The sequence below is a fragment of the Lissotriton helveticus genome, chromosome 2_1 (genome assembly GCF_964261635.1).
Source record: "Lissotriton helveticus chromosome 2_1, aLisHel1.1, whole genome shotgun sequence".
Taxonomy (NCBI): Eukaryota; Metazoa; Chordata; class Amphibia; order Caudata; family Salamandridae; genus Lissotriton; species Lissotriton helveticus.
This window is the reverse complement of record NC_136059.1, coordinates 1,505,125,300-1,505,151,208: the sequence shown is the minus strand read 5'-3', so window position 1 is coordinate 1,505,151,208 and position 25,909 is coordinate 1,505,125,300. Positions and strand designations below refer to the sequence as shown.

General features: G+C 45.1%; 1 protein-coding gene across 2 annotated transcripts in view; it reads left to right on the top strand.

Moving 5' to 3' along the window:
* NAAA (N-acylethanolamine acid amidase) overlaps positions 1–25,909 on the top strand; it is a 389,727-nt gene that overhangs the window by 151,867 nt on the left and 211,951 nt on the right. For both annotated transcript variants that reach the window (XM_078676390.1, XM_078676391.1), the window contains exon 3: positions 13,388–13,514. In XM_078676390.1, coding sequence (XP_078532516.1) covers positions 13,388–13,514 — 127 coding nt within the window. The remainder of the gene's footprint in view (positions 1–13,387; positions 13,515–25,909) is intronic.

The window sequence follows — 25,909 nt, the reverse complement described above, 5'->3', positions numbered from 1 at the left end:
CCACATCACTCAGGGGCACCACCACATCACTCGGGTACACAACCACATCACTCGGGGACACAACCACATCACTCGGGGACACAACCACATCACTCGGGGACACCACCACATCACTCGTCGACACCACCACATCACTCAGGAACACCACCACATCACTCAGGGACACCACCACATCACTCAAGAACACCATCACTTCACTCAGGAACACCATCACTTCACTCAGGAAAACCACCACATCACTCAGTGGCACCACCACATCACTCAGGGGCACCACCACATCACTCAGGGGCACCACCACATCTCTCAGGGGCACTACCACATCACTCAGGGGCACTACCACATCACTCAGGGGCACCACCACATCACTCAGGGGCACCACCACATCACTCAGGGGCACCACCACATCACTCAGGGGCACCACCACATCACTCAGGGGCACCACCACATCACTCAGGGGCACCACCACATCACTCAAGGAACCACCACATCACTCAGGGACATCGCCACATCACTCAGGGGCACCGCCACATCACTCAGGGGCACCTCCACATCACTCAGGGGCACCGCCGCATCACTCAGGGGCACCACCACATCACTCAGGGACACCACCATATCACTCGGGGACACCACCACATCACTCGGGGACACCACCACATCATTCGGGGACACCACCACATCACTCAGGGACACCACCACATCACTCAGGGACACCACCACATCACTCGGGGACACCACCACTTCACTCGGGGACACCACCACTTCACTCGGGGACACCACCACTTCACTCGGGGACACCACCACTTCACTCGGGGACACCACTACATCACTCGGGGTCACCACCACATCACTCGGGGACAACACCACATCACTCCGGAACACCACCACATCACTCAGGGGCACCACTCAGAGGCACCACCAAATCACTCAGGGACACCACCACATCACTCAGGGGCACCGCCACATCACTCGGGAACACCACCACATCACTCGGGAACACCACCACATCACTCGGGAACACCACCACATCACTCAGGGGCACCACTACATCACTCAGGGACACCACCACATCACTCAGGGGCACCACCACATCACTCAGGGACACCACTCATGGGCACGACCACATCACTCGGGGACACCACCACATCACTCGGGGACACCACCACATCACTCGGGGACACCACCACATCACTCAGGGACACCACCACATCATTCAGGGACACCACCACATCACTCAGGGACACCACTCAGGGGCACGACCACATCACTCGGGGACACCACCACATCACTCGGGGACACCACCACATCACTCAGGAACACCACCACATCACTCGGGGACACCACCACATCATTCGGGGACACCACCACATCACTCGGGGTCACCGCCATATCACTCAGGGACACCACCACAACACTCAGGGGCACCACCACATCACTCAGGGACACCACCACATCACTCAGGGACACCACCACATCACTCAGGGGCACCACCACATCACTCAGGGACACCACCACATCACTCAGGGAGACTACACAGGGGGGACACCGACCACATCACTCAGGGACACTACACAGGGGCACCACCACATCACTCAGGGGCACCGCCACATCACTCAGGGGCACCGCCACATCACTCAGGGGCACCGCCACATCACTCAGGGGCACCGCCACATCACTCAGGGGCACCACCACATCACTCAGGGGCAGCACCACATCACTCGGGGACACCACCGCATCACTCTGGGACACCACCACATCACTCAGGGGCACCCCCACATCACTCAGGAACACCACCACATCGCTCAGGGACACCACCACATCACTCAGGGACACCACCACATCACTCAGGGACACCACCACATCACTCTGGGACAGCACCACTTCACTCGGGGACACAACCACATCACTCGGGGACACCACCACATCGCTCGGGAACACCACCACATCACTCATGGGCACCACTCAGAGACACCACCACGTCACTCAGGGGCACAACCACATCACTCAGGGGCACCACCACATCACTCAGGGACACCACCACATCACTCAGGGACACTACTCAGAGGTACCACCACATCACTCAGGGACACTACTCAGGGGTACCACCACATCACTCAGGGACACCACCACATCACTCGGGGACACCACCACATCACTCAGGGGCACCACCACATCACTCAGGGGCACCACCACATCACTCAGGGGCACCACCACATCACTCAGGGACACTACTCAGGGGTACCACCACATCACTCAGGGACACCACCACATCACTCAGAGGCACCACCACATCACTCAGGGGCACCACCACATCACTCAGGGACACCACCACATCACTCAGGGGCACCACGACATCACTCAGGGGCACCACCGCATCACTCGAGGACACCATCACATCACTCGGGGACACCACCACATCACTCGGGGACACCACCACATCACTCAGGGACACCACCATATTACTCAGGGACACCACCACATCACTCGGGGACACCGCCACATCACTAGGGGCACCACCACATCACTTGGGACACCGCCACATCACTCAGGGGCACCGCCACATCACTCAGGGGTACCACCACATCACTCAGGGGCACCACCACATCACTCAGGGACACCACCACATCACTCAGGGACACCACCACATCACTCATGGGCACCACCACATCACTCATGGGCACCACCACATCACTCAGGGGCACCACCACATCACTCAGGGGCACCACCACATCACTCGGGGGCACCACCACATCACTCGGGGATACCACCACATCACTCGGGGGCACCACCACATCACTCGGGGACACCACCACATCACTCAGGGACATTACCATATTACTCAGGGACACCACCACATCACTCGGGGACACCACCACATCACTCGGGGACACCACCACTTCACTCGGGGACACCACCACATCACTCGGGGACACCACCACATCACTCGGGGACACCACCACATCACTCGGGGACACCACCACATCACTCGGGGACACCAACACGTCACTCGGGGACACCACCACATCACTCAGGAACACCACCACATCACTCAGGGGCACCACTCAGAGGCACCACCAAATCACTCAGGGACACCACCACATCACTCTGGAGCACCACCACATCACTCTGGAGCACCACCACATCACTCAGGGGCACCACCACATCACTCAGGGACACCACCACATCACTCAGGGACACCACCACATCACTCAGGGGCACCACCACATCACTCAGGGGCACCACCACATCACTCAGGGACACCACCACATCACTCAGGGACACCACCACATCACTCAGGGACACCACGACATTACTCAGGGGCACCACCGCATCACTCGAGGACACCACCACATCACTCGGGGACACCACCACATCACTCGGGGACACCACCACATCACTCAGGGACAACACCATATTACTCAGGGACACCACCACATCACTCGGGGACACCACCACATCACTCGGGGACACCACCACATCACTCAGGGACACCACCATATTACTCAGGGACACCACCACATCACGCAGGGGCACCACTCAGGGGCACCACCACATCACTCCGTGACACCACCATATCACTCGGGGACACCACCACATCACTCAGGGGCACCACGACATCACTCGGGGGCACCACCGCATCACTCGGGGACACCACCACATCACTCGGGGACACCACCACATCACTCTGGGACACCACCACATCACTCGGGGACACCACCACATCACTCAGGGACACCACCATATTACTCAGGGACACCACCACATCACTCGGAGACACCACCACATCACTCGGGGACACCACCACATTACTCAGGGACACGACCATATTACTCAGGGACACCACCACATCACTCAGGGCACCACTCAGGGGCACCACCACATCACTCAGTGACACCACCATATCACTCGGGGACACCACTACATCACTCAGGGACACCACTACATCACTCGGGGACACCACCACATCACTCAGCCCAACCACATCATCACTCAGCACCACAACAGCACTGTCCTTGCTTGCTACCACCAAGCATTGCCATAGCCAATAGGACTGCATTAGGAAAGTGTAAGCTATTGGCTTTGTGAATAACAATGCTATTAATTTTTATATTTTCTAAGCCAACACATATTTAAAAAAATTGGCATTTACAATACCAATAGCTCACACTTTCCTAATGTGAGACCTATTGCATTGCAAATGCTCGTTATCTGGGGCAGCCAGAACACTGGAGGCGCACTGGAGGCACACAGAAGGCGCTCGGCGGCTTGAACGAGTGCTTCTCTCCCCGGATTATGCCATTACTGAGGCTGCTATTTTGCACCACTTCATCGCCACATCGATCCACTCCCCGTTTGCCGCAACGTTACCCAAACGATCAGTTTTCACCCGGTATGCAGGTGCCAGCAATTCCGGGGGCTGCGGTCCTGCCAGACATAGGTCTTTTATCTTAAATGAAAAAGGATGTTTGCCGGATATCGGATGAGGGCTACGGAGCGGCCATTCCAGTCAGCTGCCAGCCACCCCCCTCACCCCCCCCCAGGAAGTCTTACGGTATTGTGCATTTTTTTCAGAAACAAACATTTTCTGCCATTAGTCAATTTCATTCTGTTTTTTTAGATTGATGAGCAGCCGGCAGCTTCTCGAATAATAAGGTTTTACAAAAGCCAAAGCAAAACAAGATTGCCAAAAGGCTGGCAGACAATTGCCATTGCTTGTGTTTGTTTGTCTCCCTATTCAGTTCACTCAATAAAGAGGTCTACATTTTTCTCTTCCCTGTGGCATGAACTGTTTTTCTTATTTACTATTTATTGTGAGTCTGGAGCTGTTACTTTTATGTGGAGGCTCGTGCTCCTCGCTTGACTGGTTCACCCACTTTCACATTTAAATATATCTGTAAGTTTCATAAAACATTATAGATTTATTAGGAGGAGGAAATGTGGCCTAGCAGCAGGAGCTGCTGAAATCTCAGCATCAACTTAACATCGTAAGATTCTGGGCAAATCAACTTATCTCCCTGTTCCTAAAAACATTTAGCGTTGTCAAGATGTATTGTAAAGCACTCTAACAACCTTGGGACAGGTACGTGCTATTAAAACAGCAAAAATACATGTCGCCATCTGCCTCACAAGCCACTCTTCTCCGACTTTGCTGCCTACAGCTTCCTATCCGCATTTTAATATGCCTCCGCAAGATGGCATTTCTTATTGTTGGGGACGACAGCTGTAATTCACAGCATGACAGCACAAGCTAAACTCATTTGACAAGGTGTGCTAGTTAAACACATACAGACAGTAGGACAATAAAGTGCATGTTCCTATTTATTATTTGATACTCTTAAAGTGAATCTTTGATTACTCTCTATCCCTCGCCCATTTGTCTCAAATATGAAGAAAAGATCCAGCTCAGAGTGCATTCCACTTGCACAACCTTATCATGTACTTTTAAGAAGTTATTACCTAAATATGTGTCCTACTACTTTTTTGTGGACTCACAGGACCTGATTCACAGACTGCACTTTTGAGTAAGTTTACTATTTGGCATACGTTTACTAGTTTTCGGTATTCAGAGACTCAACGTTTGCAATAACGTATACTTTTGTTGTAAGCCCAGCTCTACACATGGCCAACCACTGGTGATACAACACCCTCCAATTGAAAATAATGGAGGTAGGGACTTAAAATACAACTCCATAGAAAATTATGGTCAATCTAAATATTTTTAATCATTTAGAATTTAAATATGTGTAGACTGATGTTAAAAATAGATAATAGTATGAGTGGGTTACTGAATATTTTATAATACATATTTACAATTTTTATGTGTTTTTAAACATCAATTTATATTTATTCATGTTTTTAACTATTTTAAATAATTTTATTAAATAAAAAAAAATCCTCTGGAGTTTTATTTTAAGTCCCTAGCTCCATTATTTTCTACGGGAGGGTGTTGCAGTACGTACCAGTGGTTGGCCATCTGTAGTGCTGGACTTATTACTTAAGTGTAAGTCACTACAAAAGTGCAGTTTGTGAATACAGAAAAGTAGTAAACATACTCAAAAGTGTGCTGCTACTAGATTTCCTTGCCTTGAACAGCTGATGCAATCTAGCAGATCGCAGCAGGAAAATCACTCAGTGACCCCCATGGAACTTGAGAAATCTTCAGTGGCGTCACGTGTGGACCATAAGATATTTTATCTTTTAGCAAAAAAACTTTATTCTGGGGTTTGGTCCTGGAAAATAAAAAACATAGCTGAAAGGGGACAACAAATGCTGCTGTTCATCGGAGTTTACAGCCTTTAATGCAGTAGTCACACGAGCGATTGTACTGAAGACTTTAGAGATTCCCATCAGTCAGGTAGACCTCTCTAAATGGGTCTACCAGCAGTGCTTAATTTGTAATAAAAAAATAGTGCGAGGCCTAAAGATTTCCTTAAAAGCCTGCAGCCAATGCTATCGAAGGCCATGGTGCTTAATACCAAGGCTGGTTAATCTTGATTTAACCTGTTGCCTCTTTAATCCACCACCAGTCACTCCCCGCTCTTTCTCTCGGTGTAAAAAGTTGTTTTTCATCGCTTCTTTCTCCCTTTGTCACAGTTTTCCTGTGTTTCTCTCCCTCCTTTCCCCCTATAATGCTTTCTTTCTCTTTGTGTGGATCAAAGTATATAGATGAAAAATAAGTGCCAGTCAACAAAAATAAGTGTTGATGGGCCCCACCTGCAACCACATGCTCAAATTAAGTACAGACTACCAGGAAATAAAAGGCCTGAGCCTCCGCTGACCTGCCAGGTTGGAAGTCCAACTGCTAGCCTATAAATAGGCCCATTGGTTGCATAGACTTGAAGTAATTGCATTTTGTAGCTCCCTTACTTTCTGGCTGTTTTGTGTCTACCACCAAGATAGTCTCATATTGTATATGTTGTGCTATAAAATGGCCATCTTATAGTAATAATTATGCAGAGGCACAGTAAGCACCTCTCAGTAACTCCTGGACTGTAAAATCAGATGCATGATATTGACCAGATTCTAGATTAAACTCAAATTTAATCTTTGAGGCAGACGGTGCCCAACTGTGATTCTGGAAGCTCTTGACAAGGAAGTGCTCAGGCTTGCTTTACAGTGGCGAACCATAACAACAAATTTAACGAGTGAGGAACATCATGTTTGGGTACACGCCTAAAGTTTGGCAGCTTCCTAACTACCGGTAAACATTCCTCCATAATCTAATGGGATAATTGTTCAAGAAAACTCATAAAAATCTAAATGTTAACACAATCTGCGTTAGTTTGTATCAGAAGTCAGTGGGAGCAGTACCATGTGGGTAATGAAGAAACGTAGCCATGAAGACCTTCCAACACTTCACGCACAATTCTGGTGCTCAGGATGCGTGTGTGTGGCATACCATTATGTCTATGTGGTTGTGCTCCCAGAGTTCGGATACTGTGGTACAGATTCAGTAAAACATGTTTTCCCTTCTGTACAATAAGGATTACCTATAAAAGGGAATTGCATGCCAGGGCTGTTTGTTGTTTGTAACAAACCAGTATGTCACCTTGCAGCCTTTCCACAGCCTTGGATTAAGATGATGAAATGTCTTCTGTAAATCACAGTAAGGTGAATACATTGGTGGCACATAGGTGCTGTAAACAGTGTCCACAAGCTACTTTGGCTCTGATGTTGGTATCATTTGGTAGTAATGATGTAAAATTTCAGAAACTCAAAACACTCCTCCTTTGGTGTTAGTCTATCTCGGCACCCAAAGAAAACACTCTGAATTGATCTGAACAGAAGTGAGGCTGAAAAAACCTACAGATCGCACAAAATACCAGAGGGCTTGCTGATGCCGTAAACTAGGTTATTCAAAAACAAGAGGCAATTCGAGGTTAATAACAATGAAGAGACATTATTGCTTTCCTTTCCAAATTCTTATTTTCTAGTTTTTAATATCTAGTGGTATAGTGCTACAACAGCGGCCGCTAACCCTGTAAGGGAGGAACAATCACATCTCGTTCAGCTAAAGCAAGGAACCGCCAAGAGAAATCTGACTGTAGAGTGGAGATTGACAAGAAGTCAACATTGATGTGATATTGGCACTCCAAACCCATGTGTCATTCTGTTGAATTTACTAACTGAGAAAAAAAGTTACATTGACTAGTTCATTGTATTTCATTACCCAACATGAACTCTTTTTCAGGCAGTAAACAGTCTTAAGACCGGGAAAACAGGGCCAAATGTATCATGGACAAGAGCGCATTTCAGCCCTATTATTGGCAGCATCTGCGATGCAGCCTGAACACTTCTTTGTGCTACACTGGTGTTTTCAATCCAAGACAATGCAAATAAACAGGTAGCAAGGATTTATAGAAAGCCAGCCTCACCCGGTCCAAGTGCAAAGAAGCCTGCAGTGGCGAGCAAACATCAATCTCTACATTCACAAAGGACCATTATTGCAACCCCAGTTTTTGTATCCGTGGCAATCAGTGACACTCATGTCAATCAGTGGCAGCACACTTCTTGGTTTTAAGTTGTGTTCATTGGGTCTCACAACTTTGTGTGTTTTCATAAGAAGACAGCTCTCTTCTTATGAAAACCGAGTGCATCTAGAATAAATACAATTTACGACCACAAACACCAACGTGGATTTCCTCATTCTTTTGCTTTATGTACATGCTTTATGTTTTACCTTGTATATATATTGCCTCTCATATCCTTTTGAATTAATGACGCACACACTGGTTCACGCGTACTGTTTCCACACATTGAGATTGTACTACAAGGTCATTAATAGCTTGTGATATCCACATTTGGAGTTTCATCAAAGCTTATGGTTAGGATTGGTTTATTGTGCTGTTTTTTTTTTAACAACAGTGTATGCACAAATACCAATAATATATATGTGAAATAAATGAGAAGTATATATATATTCGTAAATATATGTATTTTTGTTTGCAGTTTGAGCCAGTGTAGATTTAAATTATAGTTCACAAAAATGCAGTCAGTAAATGCACCTACGCCTTTTCTCCAAAGCCCAGGCGAACCACCATTTAAGTGGAAAACCTGGTTCAGGGCATTTACGAATAGGAGGAAATAGATATTGTCCACAGAGGAAAAGATTCCTTTTGGAGCATAGTTTTGGATTTGAGGGACAAGCTATTTATGAACACTTACCTCCGGTACACGAAGGATCAAATGAAGAGCAAGACCTGGTGAATATCAGGAGGCAATACAAGAATTGGAAAAGCAATTTGATGTACAGCCGAGTCTGACTGTCAACAAACATATTTTTTACAAGAGAGTAGCACCAGGAGGAGTCGATAGACTCATGTGTATCAGCATTATGCCTTTTAGCTGTAGATTGTGATTTTGAGGATTTCACAAGCCAATTGATTAGAGACCAGAAAGTGGTCAGATGTGGGGACAAAAAAGTACAGGAAAATTTGCCTACATTCAAAAACACATCCAAAACTGATTTGCATATGGCTTGGTCTGAACTGGGGTGGCGAAGTGAGCTAAAAAACGATGATGGATTCAGCCCAGTTTTGTGACTGCGGGTGAGTGTCTGAAAAGTTTAAGCACTCCGTCCATCATCTCCTTGCATTTGCTTTGTTCGACCTAAGTTGGCAGGGTATGCCCAGATGTGTGTCCCTTGCTCACTTTGCCACTGGATTCAAGCTAATCTGGCTGATGTGGGGTGTTACCCCGAAACTGGTCCCAGGAGGCTTGTTTCTGGTCCAGGGAAGACCTGGCTTCGCAGTTCGGACTGGACTGTTCCCATGAGGGGCAGGGCCAAGGCTGATTTGCATATGGCTGGGTCTGAACTGGGGTGGTGAAGTGAGCTAAAGAAAGATTATGGATTCAATCCAGATCTGTGACTGGGGGTGAGTGTCTAAAAAGTTTCAGTGCTCCGTCCATGATCTCATTGTGATGATGTGATATGATAGAAATTATTTATAGAGCGCACGTTCACCAATGTTTTCTTGGCGCTTGAGTGGAAGGGCTGAAGGCCACAGCTGTGTGTTGGAATTAGTTGTTTGCTTGAGAGAAAAGCCAGGTTCTAAGCGACTTCCTAAATTGAGGATAGGAGGCTATTAAGCGGAGTTCTGAAGGGAGGGAATTCCAAAGGAGTGGAGCTTGGGTGGAAAATCTCAGGCCACCATGTTTCTTGCGTCTGAAAGTGCAAGGGGACAAGAGATTGGAGCAGGAGGAGCATAGGACGCGGGAAGGGACATAGCGGTGGATTCAGGAGGCAATGAAGGAGGGTCCCTGGGAAGAGAGGGCTCTATGGATTAGGCAACCCAGTTTGAAGAGGCTGCGCTGAGTCAATGGAAGCCAGTGAAGGCTCCAAAGGAGGGGTTTAGTGTGGCTATACTTTGGCTGGCCATGGATTAGCCTGGCTGCTTGGCTCTGGACAAGTTGAAGTCGGTGGGATTGGTATGCGGGAATTCCGACATACAGAGAGTTGGCATAGTTGATGCGGGACATGACTAGTGCCAGGGTGACTTGGACGAAAGCTTCATGTGAGAGAAGTCTGCTGATTTTCCTGATTCAGCGTAGGTGGAAAAAGCAGACAGAGACCACCGAATTGATTTGAGCCCTCATAAAGAGGTCGTCACTGATAGTGACGCCTAGGCTCTTGACCGAATTGACAGGGGATGTATTTGTATTTATGACTGATTGCAAACCGTTAGTTGGTATTTTAGACAGGGGACGTTATCAGGGATCTTACACCCAGGATAGCCAGATTGAGTGCAAAGCTAGTACAATAAAATCTGACATTCAACACATCCCAGGTGGCAAGAATATTAGGGCAGACTATCTGTCGAGGTCACCTTTAATGACTGAAGGGTCTGATGCAACATAAGGAGTGTCTTATAGCTTCTGTGGATGTAGGCATTTTTTTTTTTGCAGCCTGCTTTACATAGCAGTAGTTACGTTACATGAGGACACACATTCATTTTGGTTAGGCACGGGGAGATTAAGTGATTTGCCCAGAATCACAGGATGTTCAGCGTCATTGCCAAGACTCGAACCCCATTCCCCAGATTTGAGGTAGACTACCATAGCCGTTCGGCCAACTCCTCTCCCCATTAAAGTCACACTTGATCAAAGTGAATGGATGGATTGTTTGGAGAGGGATGAAGATTTAAAAATGGTACGTAAGCATGCCATTGAGGGTTGGCCTAGAGAAAGATCTATACCATCAAGTCTACAACCGTTTTTCAAGGTGACATTAGAGCAGGAGAACATCATTTTGAGGGAAGACAAATTTATACCTCCTATGTCATTAAGAGCCAAGATTATATTAGCTTGGCATGAGGGACATTTCGGACAGACCGTCACCAAAAGGAAAATACGTTCAGTGTATTGGTGGCACAGTATGGACAACGACATTATGCAAATGGAGTGTTTATTTACTCGACTAGTAATAAGTCTTTGAAAATTGTCACACCACCACTTAATCCTGAAAGAACTTGGTCAAACTGCAGTGGATTATATTGGGCCTTCTAGTTCATAATAAGCCCGGCTGAGATAATCGTTAGTTTTGGTTGAATATTACAGTAGGTGGTGGGACGTAGAGTTTATCCAAGAACCGAACACAAGCACTGTGATTTCTTTCTTCAACAAAATGTCTATCCAAGAAGGTTTCCCAAAGGAATTGGTGTCTAATAACAGTGTACAATTTGTCTGAAAAGAGATGAAAGATTTTCTAACTAAGTATGGTATAATACATTAAACAATTGCATTATACCACCCTCAAGTCAATGGTTTAGTGGAAAAAATTAATTGTACCGTAGTTGAGTGTATCTAGTGGGCAGTTAAAAATAGTATTGAGATCAGAATGGCTGTTGACAGCATGCTATTTTCACATCATACAAGTCCAAATGTCATCACAGGAAAGACACTATTTGAATTTATGAGAGGTCGTTCACCTGCATGTGAAATGTGTCCTCCATGGTTGAAAGATTGTCAGTCTCCCTAAATGCATGAGAGAGGGGTAGATTGGGATATATGTCCAAATGTTGAAGTAGCACAGAGGAAAATTAGGCAATGGTTTAACGACAAGCATAGTGTTGACATTCATGATCACAAAATTCATATTAAAGATTATGTTTGCAATAAAGAACCAATTTATGCACCAAAAGACAATCTGGATTTAGGGAACCAGCTAAAGTGGATATAGTTAGTGGTAACTCTATCAGAGTGAAAGAGCATGAATGGTGGAACCTACCCAGGGTAGTGAAAGCCGATAACAAAGTTTCCCGGTAGAGAGCTCAGGAGGAAGTCTGTCTAATGAAATGTCAGATAGCATACCAGTTCGATAGAAAGTGTTGGGAAATGCTTAAAATCAAACCAGAATGAAAAGGAAACCAGGAAACTTGCAAGATTTAGGGCTTGAATCCGTCTGGTTGTTACGTTGGTGTAGAGAGTGAGCCTTATGTTGTTGACATGACAATTGTATTTTCTTGATGGGTAAATATTTATTTTTGATTATGGCATTTCAGTGATCAAGTTTTTGTGTTACTCATTTCTGCAAACTGTATATTTAACCTATTTTGTATATCTTTGTTTGAAATGTTCTTATTTCTTTTTGAAGTGGTATTGTGGTATTTAGAGTTTATGTATTTGGTGATTAAAGTGGGGCAATATGGTGATCTGTATTCATGTCGCGCACATTGTTTATCTCCTGAAATGCTGCGTGACATCCTTGAAGGTATAACATTCGAAGTTCTCCGTAGGAATGTTCTATTTCAAGTTCAACTCTTGAGGTTGTTGATATTTTGAAACTCCTCTGTAACTCTTTCCCACTCTAGAAATAGCCACAGAAAATCATTTTCCATGTTGGAAATGGGAAGGAAACACCCGCAAAATTGGGCTGCAGGGAAAAGGGGTTTGTCCCTGGAAAAACATTTTACCAGTGAAGAATAATAGAAAATATGATTTTACAAATACTGTGGCATTTCATAATACATTATTGTACCACATGAATTCTGAAATGTTTCCTAGAAGTATCCCTTAAAAAATGGAAGGGTTGCAACTTTCCAGCACTACCTCTGCAAAATGTTATGAATTCACAAAAAGTCGTAAATCTACACCTATACCTGATAGTTAACCTCCAGATGCAGAGCTTTTCCTTTGTTTGTGAATTGTACCCACAGCATCTGCGCCTTTCATAGATTTCTGTGTGAAGGCTTTGAGATTTCTTTGAATCTCCAAAAATGAGTAACTTTGAGAAGGTAGATCTTCTCAGTTCCTAATTTTTTTGTGAAGGAGTGCCAAGATTGACTCTTTAAGGAGTTCTTTAACGATTATGATTGGCTGTCAGGATCAGGTTGTTCTCTACGACTATTGGTTGAAGCACTTGATTTTATGACTTGTGTGTTTTTGTATTTAGGTTTTGCACGAGTATTATTGCTCAAGACTGTGAAGGGAACATTTATCATGGACGGAACCTGGATTACACCTTTCCAGACACATTGAAGAATATGACAGTTGACGTACACTTCGTGAAAAGTGAGAAGGTATGTCAGCATCAAATTGTGCTTGTTAGTGACATCTGTAGAGGCCTACTTAAATCCAGCATGTTTTACATGTACATGGCAGCAGCTATGAGGAAGAGCAGAATCTCAAGTTCCAGTGATGTTTTTGACTTTTTCAATTAATCTCTTTTGTTTTTGTTGGTGTTATTATTACCATCTGTTTCGTTTCTGACAGCATGCCCTGATCCAAACTGTTTGGCCTTGAGCATGCGGTAGGGGTGACATTTTAGGACACTTTGTCTACCAAAGTCACCAGACTACTGTTTGAGGGTTTATTGTTTAACTTAACCAGCTCATTTTTGCACCTGGCACTGCATGATGGTAAATAGTTTTGGATTAAAATGGGTAATGGCTAAATTTTCTATGTATATTGCATTTCATTCAAGCAGTAATTCTTTTTTAAGTGCTCAACACTAGAGCCGATTGCAGCACAAGCTTAGAGCTCCAATGTGATGCCAAGTACTCTTACTAGTAGCAGGTGATGCAGTTGAACGACTGACTTACATTTCTTTCGAGCACTATACCGTGAAGAGGACATTCTGGGCGCTGGGGCCAGGACACACCAGAGGTATAACTCCCTCTTCAGTTGGGTTTTTTAAAATCCATTAAGGAAACGGATGCCCAAAGGGTGACTGAGAGACTGTTCCAAATTTGTGAAAGCTTGGCTATGGCCCTCACCCTGCTTTAGTGGAAATACGAAAATCAAGAATACCTTTTGGATGGAAAAGTCAGTAGACTGCATGCTGTGGTCCACCTGCTGAAGGGATATAGGCACTTCAAATGGAGCATGGCAAGTTTTTGTAGACATTTAAATGCTACACATACAAATTTAAAATGGATCAAATATGCTCTTTGTAATAAATTCACTTTCCTACTTGCGTCTGCTTGCGTTTCCTCAGACTCCATGTTAGACTCTCAAGTTCTGCTTTATATGTAGCTTACACAGCTTCTTGGGGCACATTAGAACCGAACTTGCAGTTATTAGCAGTGCCCAGAATGATCGACCAGTGCTGTTGAGAATGATAGTTAATATTCTCCAGAGCTTAGAGTGTTGGAAATCCCTGTTTTTTTATAAACTACTGCTATATATTGAAAGGCTGGTCCTTTTAAATATTGATTCAATCAATCAATAAAGGATTTAGAAAGTGGGGCAAATCACCTGTGAGGGTCTCAAGGCGCTGAAGTTGCTAACGGCTTCGTGGGAATCTATTCATTCAAACAGCCAGATCTTGAGTCCTTTCCTTAATTGACATAGTGATGAGGCAGTTCTGAGATGCAGGGGAAGGTTCCAAGCCTTGGCTGCCAGGTGTGAGAAGGAGCATCCTCCACTGTTGCCTCGGCGGATCCAGGGGGATATCTGCGAGGAAGAGGGAGGTCGATCATGGGTGTCTGGTTAGTTGCTCATGCATTTGTTTATGTATGCTGGTCTTTTGTTGTTCAGGGCTTTATATGTGTCGGTCAGCATCTTGAACTGGCATCTTGCCTGGATCGGGAGCTAGTGTAGCTTCTTGAGGTGGGATGTGATGTGGGTCCATCTGGGGAGCTCGAGGATGAGTCTTGCCACTGAGTTTTGTACTGTCTGTAGTCTCTTCAGGAGGTGTGTGGTGATTCCTATGCATAGTGTGTTCCCGTAGTCCAGCCTGCTGGTGATGAGGGACTGTGTGAAGGTCCTTCAGGTGTTGCCTGGGAGCCATCTGAAGATCTTACAGAGCATGCACAGGTATGGAAGCAGGTGGATGAGACTGTGTTTACTAGTTTCTTCATAGATAGTTTGCTGTTCATGATAATGCCAAGCTTGCAGGCGTAGTCTGTGGGGGTGGGGGATTGGCCGAGTTCAGCAGTCAACCATGCGTTGTTCCATGACGAGGTGGTGTTCCCAAAGATGAAGCTGGTGTCAGGACGCTCCAAGTCTTCGCAGGGCAGGAGTGACGAATGTCCCAATGACCCCTCCACCGGTACCCTCGCTTCTAAGAGCAAGACCACCAGCAGGGGGGAAAGGAGAAGTGGACAGAGAAGAGAAAACCTTGACTCCAACTGTCACCTGCACCTTCTAGGGACTGCGTATTAACTTCTAGCCGTCTTCCTATGGAGGTGCCTAATACACAGAATAGGGAAAGAAAGAGAATATACCACAAACCTTCTTACACTAACGGTCTTTCTTAAAGGTAAAGCAAAACTTGTCCTACCAGTTCCAGTCAAGGTAATTTCCCCTCTTCTATTAATGTTGATAAGTATCAGGCAAGGCTTCTAGCTGTGAAAGAATACATAAACGTTAGTCTTTATTCTCACAGTAGATCTCCCTTCTACCTCCCTCAGGGCTAACTAATACCTGTGAAGCCTGCTGCTATATGTGGTCTTGGGGATTCTGTTTTTTGGAAGTTTTACATTCTTTGGTGCAATTCGAAGAACTGTTCTCTCAGCTTTTCCTCAGTTGCGCGCAAAAAGGGACCAGGAAGGAAGGTTAGGGAAGATAAAGATAGGGAAAGCGCAAGTGGGAAATGTCCTGAGGGAAAACTCCGTTGGATAGTTCAGCGCTGTAGCTCCTGCACGCTGTAACAATTATTTACATTTAGCATTACTGCCTTACTTGTCTTTACGATAATTCCTCTCCAGAAAAGAAGCCTTATCTTCACTGTGGTTGAACTTCACTGGATACAGAAACCTGTAAGATTGGACTGAATGGACTTCAGTTCATAGAACGGTCGAGAACGCTGTAGCTCGGAGACTCCTTCCCAAAGCTGACACCTCTCAGAACAACGAGAGCGCTCAGCGGAAAACGAAATTCTCACAGAATCCTAGACACTAAGATACCCAGTCTTGTCTTCAAAACACTCTGACGTTCCTAACTCCGACAACTCCCGTCATGAATTTCTGACGCGGAGCGGCGGCAAGGAACAGCTGCTTGCATGAAAATCTGCGTTGAAGTGCGCAGTTTGAAGCGCGCGACTTCCCGATAACCACTAGAGGGCGCACCACCCAGCTTAACCCTGAAGGAACATAACGCGGCCATCTTAGGAGGAGTGAACTAAATACAATCTTTTAAGCAGTGTCTGTAATCACTCGGAATTCCCTAATAATGTCGAAGCTTCTCTGAAGAACAGGGAAACCAGACATTAGCTCGGGTAAAACGGGACATTGCCAGTGAACTGAATGTTCGTCTAGGAACGATAACTATGGCGACTCGGTGAATCCTGACAGTACCCCCTCTCAAGGACCGATTCATCGGTCCTGGTTTGAGTGGAAATCTGGAATGAAAACATTTTAGCAGTTGAGGGGCATGGATATTAGCAACAGGTTCCCAGGACCTTTCCTCTGGACCATACCCCTTCCAATCCACTAAATACCTTAATTTCCCTTTCTGGTACTTGGAGTCTAAAATGTCTTTTACCTCATATTCAGTATGTCCTTGAATGTTAAGTGGGTCTGGAGGTTTACTTAACCGCATGGGTGATTTGATCTTTTTCAGTAAGGACACATGAAAAACTGGATGAATTCCTATTTTAGCTGGTAGTTTCAATCGTACTGTAACTGGTCCTAACACCTTGTCTACTTGATAAGGACCCACAAATCTCGGTTGGAACTTCCTGTTACCCTTCAAATGGAGATTCTTAGTGGACAACCACACCTGATCTCCAACCTGATATTGTGGGGCAACTTGCCTATGTGTATCTGCAAATCTTTTGTAGAAGGACTTAGCTTTAACCAAATTTTGTTCTGCAGATTTATGTAAGAAGCTCAGGTCTGTGAGTAAACTCTTAGCTGCAGGAACCCCTAACTCCTCCTGTGTCACCAAGAAGTTTGGATGCCGACCGAAGTTTAAATAAAACGGAGAGTACCCTGTAGAAGCACTCTTCGCATTATTGCAAGCAAACTCGGCCATCCACAATTTATCTGACCACTCCCCACCTTGATCTATCAAAAACAGTCTCAGATATTGCTCTAATTCCTGATTGGTTCTTTCAGTCTGCCCATCTGACTCGGGGTGGTAGCTAGTGGACAATCTACTCTCAATTCCCAACCCTTTCAGATATGCCCGCCAGAAGTGAGAAATAAATTGAGGACCCCGATCTGAAACCACAACCTTGGGGACCCCATGAATTTTCACAATATTTTCACTGAAGGCCCGGGCCAACTCAGTTGCTGTTGGAGTTCCTGACATTGGGATGAAATGACTCATTTTTGTGAAGGTATCTACTATCACCAATATTGTATCGAAACCCCTACTTAATGGCAGATCTACTATGAGGTCCAAAGAAATAGTATGCCAGGGATAAGTTGGGGTGGGCAGGGGCTACAATAATCCCTGTGGAGCCTGTCTACTAGATTTACTTCGAGCACATGACTCACAAGACTGTACATATCTTTTGATATGAGTAGACACCCCAGGCCACCAAAAATAGCGCTGCACCAACTCCTGGGTCTTTGCAATTCCTTTGTGACCAGCCAGCGGATGATCATGGCAGCTCTGTAAGGCCTTTTCCTGTAAGATGGTCGTGGGAAGATATAAAGCCTCTTTAAAATAGGGTAACTGCTGCCGACAATGTCTTTCTTCTCCCTGTTGGACCCACTGCTGGATATCCTCCATAGATAAGCTCTTACGAACTTCTTCCTGGAAGTTGTCTAAAGAAAGAGTACACACTATCTTGGCTTCAGAAATGATTGGTCTCGCTTCCACTGTATGTTCAGATTCTTCAGTATGCAATCGGGACAATGCATCTGCTTTTCCATTCTTAGGACCTGGCCGATAGGTAATCACGAAATCAAAATCTGCAAAATAAAGTGACCAACGAAGCTGTCGTGGCGTTAAGGTCTTGGCAGTTTTTAGGAACTGTAAATTCTTGTGATCCGAAAAAACAGTAACTGTATGCCGTGCTCCAAGCAAGTAATGTCTCCAATCCTCGAAGGCATCTTTCACTGCTAGTAACTCTTTCTCAGTGATGGTGTAATTCAGCTCAGCGGAATTCAGTTTTCTCGAATGGTAAGCAACCGGGTGAAGTTGGCCGGTGGCTGGGTGGCGCTGAGAAAGGACTCCCCCAATCGCTTGATCCGAAGCATCTGCTTCCAAGTAAAAAGGTTCGGTAGGATCAGCGTGCAAGAGAATGGGGGCGAGACAAATTTTATTATCAAAGTTAAAAAGGCTGTATTGGTCTCGGTATTCCACTCAAATTTAACTCCTTTTCTTAGAAGACCCGTGATGGGGGCAATCAACTGGGAGAATCCCTGAATAAATCGTCGGTAAAAATTGGCAAAGCCCTATAACCTTTGAACCGCTTTAACATTTTTTGGTGCTGGCCAATCCTCCACCGCTTTCACCTTTCCTGGATCCATCGTAACCCCCTGAGGGGAGATAACAAATCCGAGAAACTCCACCTTGGAAGCATGAAACACACATTTTTCCAATTTGACAAACAGATGATTAGCCTGCAAACGTTCCAAGACCATCCGCACATGCTGAGAGTGTTCCTGGGTGCTCTGGGAATAAATTAAAATGTCATCCAGATAAATGATCGCAATCTTATCAATCAAATCACTCATGATGTCATTGATGAAATGCTGGAACACCGCGGGTGCATTGCAAAGGCCGAATGGCATAACACAGTATTCGAAAAGACCAAACTTGGTTCGAAAAGCGGTCTTCCATTCATGCCCTTCCTTCATACGGACCAAATGATAAGCTCCCCGCAAATCAAGTTTAGTGAAAATTTGAGCTTCTTTTATTTGGTCTAACAAGACGGAAATCAGTGGTAACGGATATCTATTCTTGATGGTGATCTGATTTAGAGCACGATAATCAATACAAGTTCTCAAGCTTCCTTCTTGCTTCTTCGGAATGAAGAACAGCGGCGAGGATACCGGTGACTGAGAAGGTCTAATAAATCCATTGGCCAAATATCGATCCAGATATTCTTTAACGTGTTCGTTTTCTGCTTCCGTAAGAGCATAGATCCGGCTACAAGGGAGAACTGCTCCTGGTTCCAAATCAATGGTGCAATCATAAGCACGGCGAGGAGGCAGCTGATCTGCTTCCTGTTCACTAAATACTGTTTCCAAATCTCGATACTCCAAAGGAATTTCTTCAGTTGTAACCGTTCCAATAGATTGACCTCCAAAAGACAACATCATAGATTGTATGGGTACTTCCACCAGTGTTTTTGGACCATAGCAGTGAGATAAACAAAATTGCGATTGCAGACTGACTGTTCGATTTTCCCAGTCTATGGTTGGGTTATGAAGAGCTAACCAAGGCAATCCCAGAATCAGTTGAAATTGTGGGGCGTCGATTAAATTAAATTGTAACACCTCACGATGACCGTCCGCTTGAGTTATTTCCAATTCTTCAGTATGACTGGTGATAGGTCCAGAGGTCAGGTTGGTACCATCTACTGCGCGTACAGGCTCCGGTCGATCTTTCCTGATAGCTCGAATTCCCATCTGACAAGCATATCGTATATCACAAAAGTTTCCTGTGGCACCTGAATCCAGCATGATGGCCACTCCCAAGATCTGATGTTCACGAAATTGTAACATAACATGAATAATCACATGAGGCGTCATAGTTTGGAGAGTATTTAAGATCTGGTGAGGTTCTGGAGTCGTCTTGTCTTCTTTCACCACCAGAGCGACCCCGCCTACTGATGGTTCACCTCGTTTCCCTTAAACGGAGTCTTGGTCCTTTTGATGCATTCCTTAACAAAATGGCCTGAAGCTCCACAATATAAATATAACTTTTTCAACCTCCTTTGTTCCTTTTCTTCTTTACTCAGTGGACCTCGGACTGTTCCTATTTGCATTGGCTCCGATTCATTACTTCCCCCAGATCCTTTCTCAGTCTTCGCTCTGTCAAAACGAGGGACATTTAACTTCCAATCCTTCTTCTTTTCACCTTTTCTTTCTGAATTGCGAAAATCCAACTCCAATACCAAATCCACAAGAGCTGACAATTCTGTGGGTCGATTGGGAACTTGGGCCAGCGTATCCTTGATTTCATCCCTTAAACCACGGTAAAATAAAGCTGCTCTTTTTTCCTCTGGCCAGCTGGTCTCCAGAATCAATTTGTTAAACTGCGTAAGGTAAGTAATTAAATCTTAAGACCCTTGCCGCAGTTCCAACAACTCATTATCGGTGGCCTGAGATATCCTTCTCCGTTCAAAAATCCTGAGAAACTCCGCTTTAAATTTAGTAAAGTCACAAAGCAAGGGGTCATCTTCACTGACCAAGGGTGTAGCCCAATTGGCGGTATCCCCACTTAAGTATGATAAAATAAACGCTACTCTAGATTGAGCATCAGGGAACAAGGTAGGACGGCACATAAAATGGAGGGAACACTGCGTCAGAAAATATTGTGCCTTCTGAGGATCCCCTGAAAATCTTTCTGGAGCTGCCATGGGAATCAATGGGGATACCGAATGGATTACCTGTGCAACGGCCTTAGCATCTGTGCTCAAACCACTAGTACTAGGAACTGAGGGACTCGGTACAGGATTTCCCATGGCTAACCCATCCACCTTCTGTGCTAATAATCTTGTCTCTTGACGGGAAGCCACTAACTCTAATTTTAAACTCTGATTTTCCTCCCGGACTGCTCCTAAGTCTCTCTGTATTCCTACTAAAATCTCCCCTAAATCTTTTAAATTCATTCCTTCAGTCATACTGCCCGGGCGAAGGAAGTACGTGGGCACTTCAATCTGTCAGGACGCTCCAACTCTTCGCAGGGGCAGTAGTGACGAATGTCCCAATGACCCCTCCACCGGTACCCTCGCTTCTAAGAGCAAGACCACCAGCAGGGGGGGAAAGGGGAAGTGGACAGAGAAGAGAAAACCTTGACTCCAACTGTCACCTGCACCTTCTAGGGACTGCGTATTAACTTCCAGCCGTCTTCCTATGGAGGTGCCTAATACACAGAATAGGGAAAGAAAGAGAATATACCACAAACCTTCTTACACTAACGGTCTTTCTTAAAGGTAAAGCAAAACTTGTCCTACCAGTTCCAGTCAAGGTAATTTCCCCTCTTCTATTAATGTTGATAAGTAACAGGCAAGGCTTCTAGCTGTGAAAGAATACATAAACGTTAGTCTCTATTCTCACAGTAGATCTCCCTTCTACCTCCCTCAGGGCTAACTAATACCTGTGAAGCCTGCTGCTAGATGTGGTCTTGGGGATTCTGTTTTTTGGAAGGTTTACATTCTTTGGTGCAATTTGAAGAACTGTTCTCTCAGCTTTTCCTCAGTTGCGCGCAAAAAGGGACCAGGAAGGAAGGTTAGGGAAGGTAAAGATAGGGAAAGCGCAAGTGGGAAATGTCCTGAGGGAAAACTCCGTTGGATAGTTCAGCGCTGTAGCTCCTGCACGCTGTAACAATTATTTACATTTAGCATTACTGCCTTACTTGTCTTTACGATAATTCCTTTCCAGAAAAGAAGCCTTATCTTCACTGTGGTTGAACTTCACTGGATACAGAAACCTGTAAGACTGGACTGAATGGACTTCAGTTCATAGAACGGTCGAGAACGCTGTAGCTCGTTGACTCCTTCCCAAAGCTGACACCTCTCAGAACAACGAGAGCGCTCAGCGGAAAACGAAATTCTCACAGAATCCTAGACACTAAGATACCCAGTCGTGTCTTCAAAACACTCTGACGTTCCTAACTCCGACAACTCCCGTCATGAATTTCTGACGCGGAGCGGCGGCAAGGAATAGCTGCTTGCATGAAAATCTGCGTTGAAGTGCGCAGTTTGAAGCGCGCGACTTCCCGATAACCACTAGAGGGCGCACCACCCAGCTTAACCCTGAAGGAACATAACGCGGCCATCTTAGGAGGAGTGAACTAAATACAATCTTTTAAGCAGTGTCTGTAATCACTCGGAATTCCCTAATAATGTCGAAGCTTCTCTGAAGAACAGGGAAACCAGACATTAGCTCGGGTAAAACGGGACATTGCCAGTGAACTGAATGTTCGTCTAGGAACGCTAACTGTGGCGACTCGGTGAATCCTGTGAGCTGGCTCTGATGGTTTATTTTAACAAGGTAATAATAATAGTAAAAGAACAATAGAAGAATCTCTCTTATGATCAGCGACCTTTTCTGCCTACTAACTTTCAGATATAATGTTGTAATAATTTGTGTGTGTGAATCATGTGGAATATTTTTCCATACTTTCCTCACTCTGAAGCAATTATACAAATATGCTTGAACATTTCTGCTTGTCTTTATTTAACAATGAGTTCCTCAAAGTCCTACATTTTGACGCAACCCCAAACTTTACTTTCTGCGGCAGGTAAACCCATCGTGAAATAGCCAGAATGGAAATAATATTTCATTATTTAGAGGCTATCACAAAGGTTGCAGTGGAAACAAGCTATCTGCACAATCCCCAATACAATGTGGTCAGTATTAAATATAGCCAAATTGGGACTGGTGCTTCATCAGACTACACTCCTGCTACCAAAAAGTGTATATAGGGTAATTGGAGAGTAATCCCAAATCTAAAAATGCTGAATTTTCTGTAGCCCACAAAAATTATTTATCAACAGTATGTCACATAACTTGATGATTTGTAAACTCTGTTCAAATATAAAACTAGTCATACAGTAGTCCACAGGAATATGTGTACAAACTCTTTGTTGAAAATACAGCCAAACATGCAATGCTGCTAATCTAGCAGCAGAGGAACAATGTTGTCCTATATGCGAGCAAGGTACAGTGAGCTTCCGAAGCGTTTGGTACGTGTTCAGATTGGTCACATGTCAAATTTTGATCTCATAGCTATAACAGATACAGCCGAACACAATAGGTATAACAAAAACAGCCCACACGTGTTTCGTCAAATTGACTTCCTCAGTGCTATTTAGGAATACAAGTCATAGGTTACGTACCAAACAACTGTAGAGAAAGAACCACAATTTCAGTCAATCATCCACTTACATGTTCCTATAAATGACAAAGGGCCAGATGTAGGTAATTTTATTTTACCACTTCTTAAATACCGAATCAAACTGATTCAGTATTTAAGAAGTGGTAAAATAGAGGGGGGGAGATGTAGGTATTTCAGATTCGGTAAATACCGAATCGTTAAGATTCGGTATTTACCGATTCTGTAAATACCAATTCGGTAATGCCCATTGATTCCTAAGGACATTGAAGCCCATAGAAATCAATGGGCATTACCGAATCGGTATTTACAGATTTGGTAAATACCGATTCCAGCAAGGGTGCAGGGGGTGTCACTTTGACACCCTCTAGCACCCCAAATACAGGCATGTGTGCCATGTGGCACACAGACATGCCCTAAGGGCATGTCTGTGTGTCACATGGCTCAGGTGTGCATGCACAGATGTGCATGCACAGATGTGCATGCACATCTGAATTCGGTATTTTACCACCCAATTGGATTGGGTGATAAAATACCGAATTCTGAAGGCCTGTAGCACTGTAAACAGTGCTACCTACATCTGGGTTTTACCGAATCGGTAAAATTACCGATTCGGTATTTTACAGATTCGGTAAATTTACCGTTTCGGTAAATTTACCGAATCTGTAAAATATTGGCCCCTACATCTCGAAAACCAATTACCGGTTGGTAACGGCCGAAATCGGCCGTTACCGACCGGTAATTGGCGACCTACATCTGGCCAAAAATGACATAACATAACCATTTCATGATTGAATGCACCAACTAGACAAGTACAGCAAGAAATATCCAAATTATGTCAATATTCTCAGCAACCAAGTTCTGATCATGGCACATCAGTACTGGGACAAGAATGCGCGTATGTGCATCAGCAACGGAGTACAAGTGAGTACAAATGAATTAGCAGCCCAAGCAGGGCTTGGTTAGGTATACTTTTTATCAGAAGAAGCAAGGTGTTTCGGAGTCTGTAAAAGGCTACATTGCGGCGTTAAAACAACCTGTCTATCACATGTAAATTTGGATGGTTACACATTCAAACAATCCTAACGTCAAGGAGATACTTGGGCTCAATGGACACTCATCATTTAAAGACATTATGGCTGTAATTAAAAAAGCTTAACTCTCAACATAGTATGTTAAAGTGTGCTAAGACTGCTTTGACTAATATTGTGGTAAAAAAATCAGTTGAAAAGGCTTTTCAAGGGAATGTTTATCAAAAAGAGAAAGGCAAACCAATATTCTTTTTTGAAAAGATGGTTGTGGAGGAAGATATACCACTGGTAAAATCAGAATATGCCTGAATGAGACTAACTATTTATAAAATGGTTGTTCTGCTGTGTCTGTTCTGCCAGCTGCAGAATTACGCCTTCCTGCTCTGGACCTCAGTCTTACTGTGGCGGCAAAGCATCCAGATGATCACCCTATCCTAGTGTTATAAATTCCCTTACGATGGAGGCATGCGGCACCAGATATAATCTCCTACTATAGGACATCTCTTCTCGTCATAAATGAATGGTTGCTCAATAACACAGCAGACCCCACCTTTGCCACCGAGCAGTGGGTGATGCAGGAGATGCCCCTCTTGCTCCTCACTGAAGCCTCGAAAGTGACTCTTCCGCTTCGGAGGGAGACCCATAGAGTCCTTGGGTGGGAGGGATGCTTAAAGAAGGAAACCCTGTTATAGCAAGGAACACAGCTGTACAGGCTATGACCCCTGAGGGCTTCAAACCTTGGGATTCCAGAGTCATCTCCAAGTTGAGGGGATGTGCTGTCAGTGTCCTCAATGAAATCTTTCCTGGAGCTGCAGGCGGAATACAGCTTACACCATTCACAATTCTTCCATACTTGCAACCATGGTACACCCTCACCCATTATATTAAGGGTCTCTCAGATATCCTCGCTAATGGCTTGCTTGAGGTCAAAATCCTCATGGAGGAATCACCCAATCATAAAACTCTCGCAGGTGTACCCGGTCTCTGGTAGTTAACATGCCTGACTCGTTTGACCGGCTGAGAAAGTCCTTGGTGGGTGATTTGGGGCAGGTGACTGACATTGATTGGAGGGAGGCCCGCACCTCCCCATGAGACTGTAATTGCCTCGCAGTTAATGTAATGTAATGTATGTATACTTGTAAAGCGCACTGTTACCTCGTTACGTGGCGTCCTGGCGCTGTATACCGCTGGGGAACCCGTCCTGGCTTTCCCTGTGAGAGGGCACCCCAAGGTGAAGCCAGGCATCCCCGGCGTTGCTGGGGCCGTTGTGGAGATTAAGCAAGCTATTGCCCAGAGTTGCAGAGTGGGACCCATGGTTAGCTTAGGCACCTAAGCGAGAATTATCAAGTCCGCGGACATTGACCCAAGCCCTGCCGCGTCGGGAATTGAACACTGGTCCCGGGCATACCTCTGCTTCAGGGTCTGCCGCTTCTAACCAGTGAGTCACACTTCTCACACTGGTTCCTCCTAATACAGTGAAA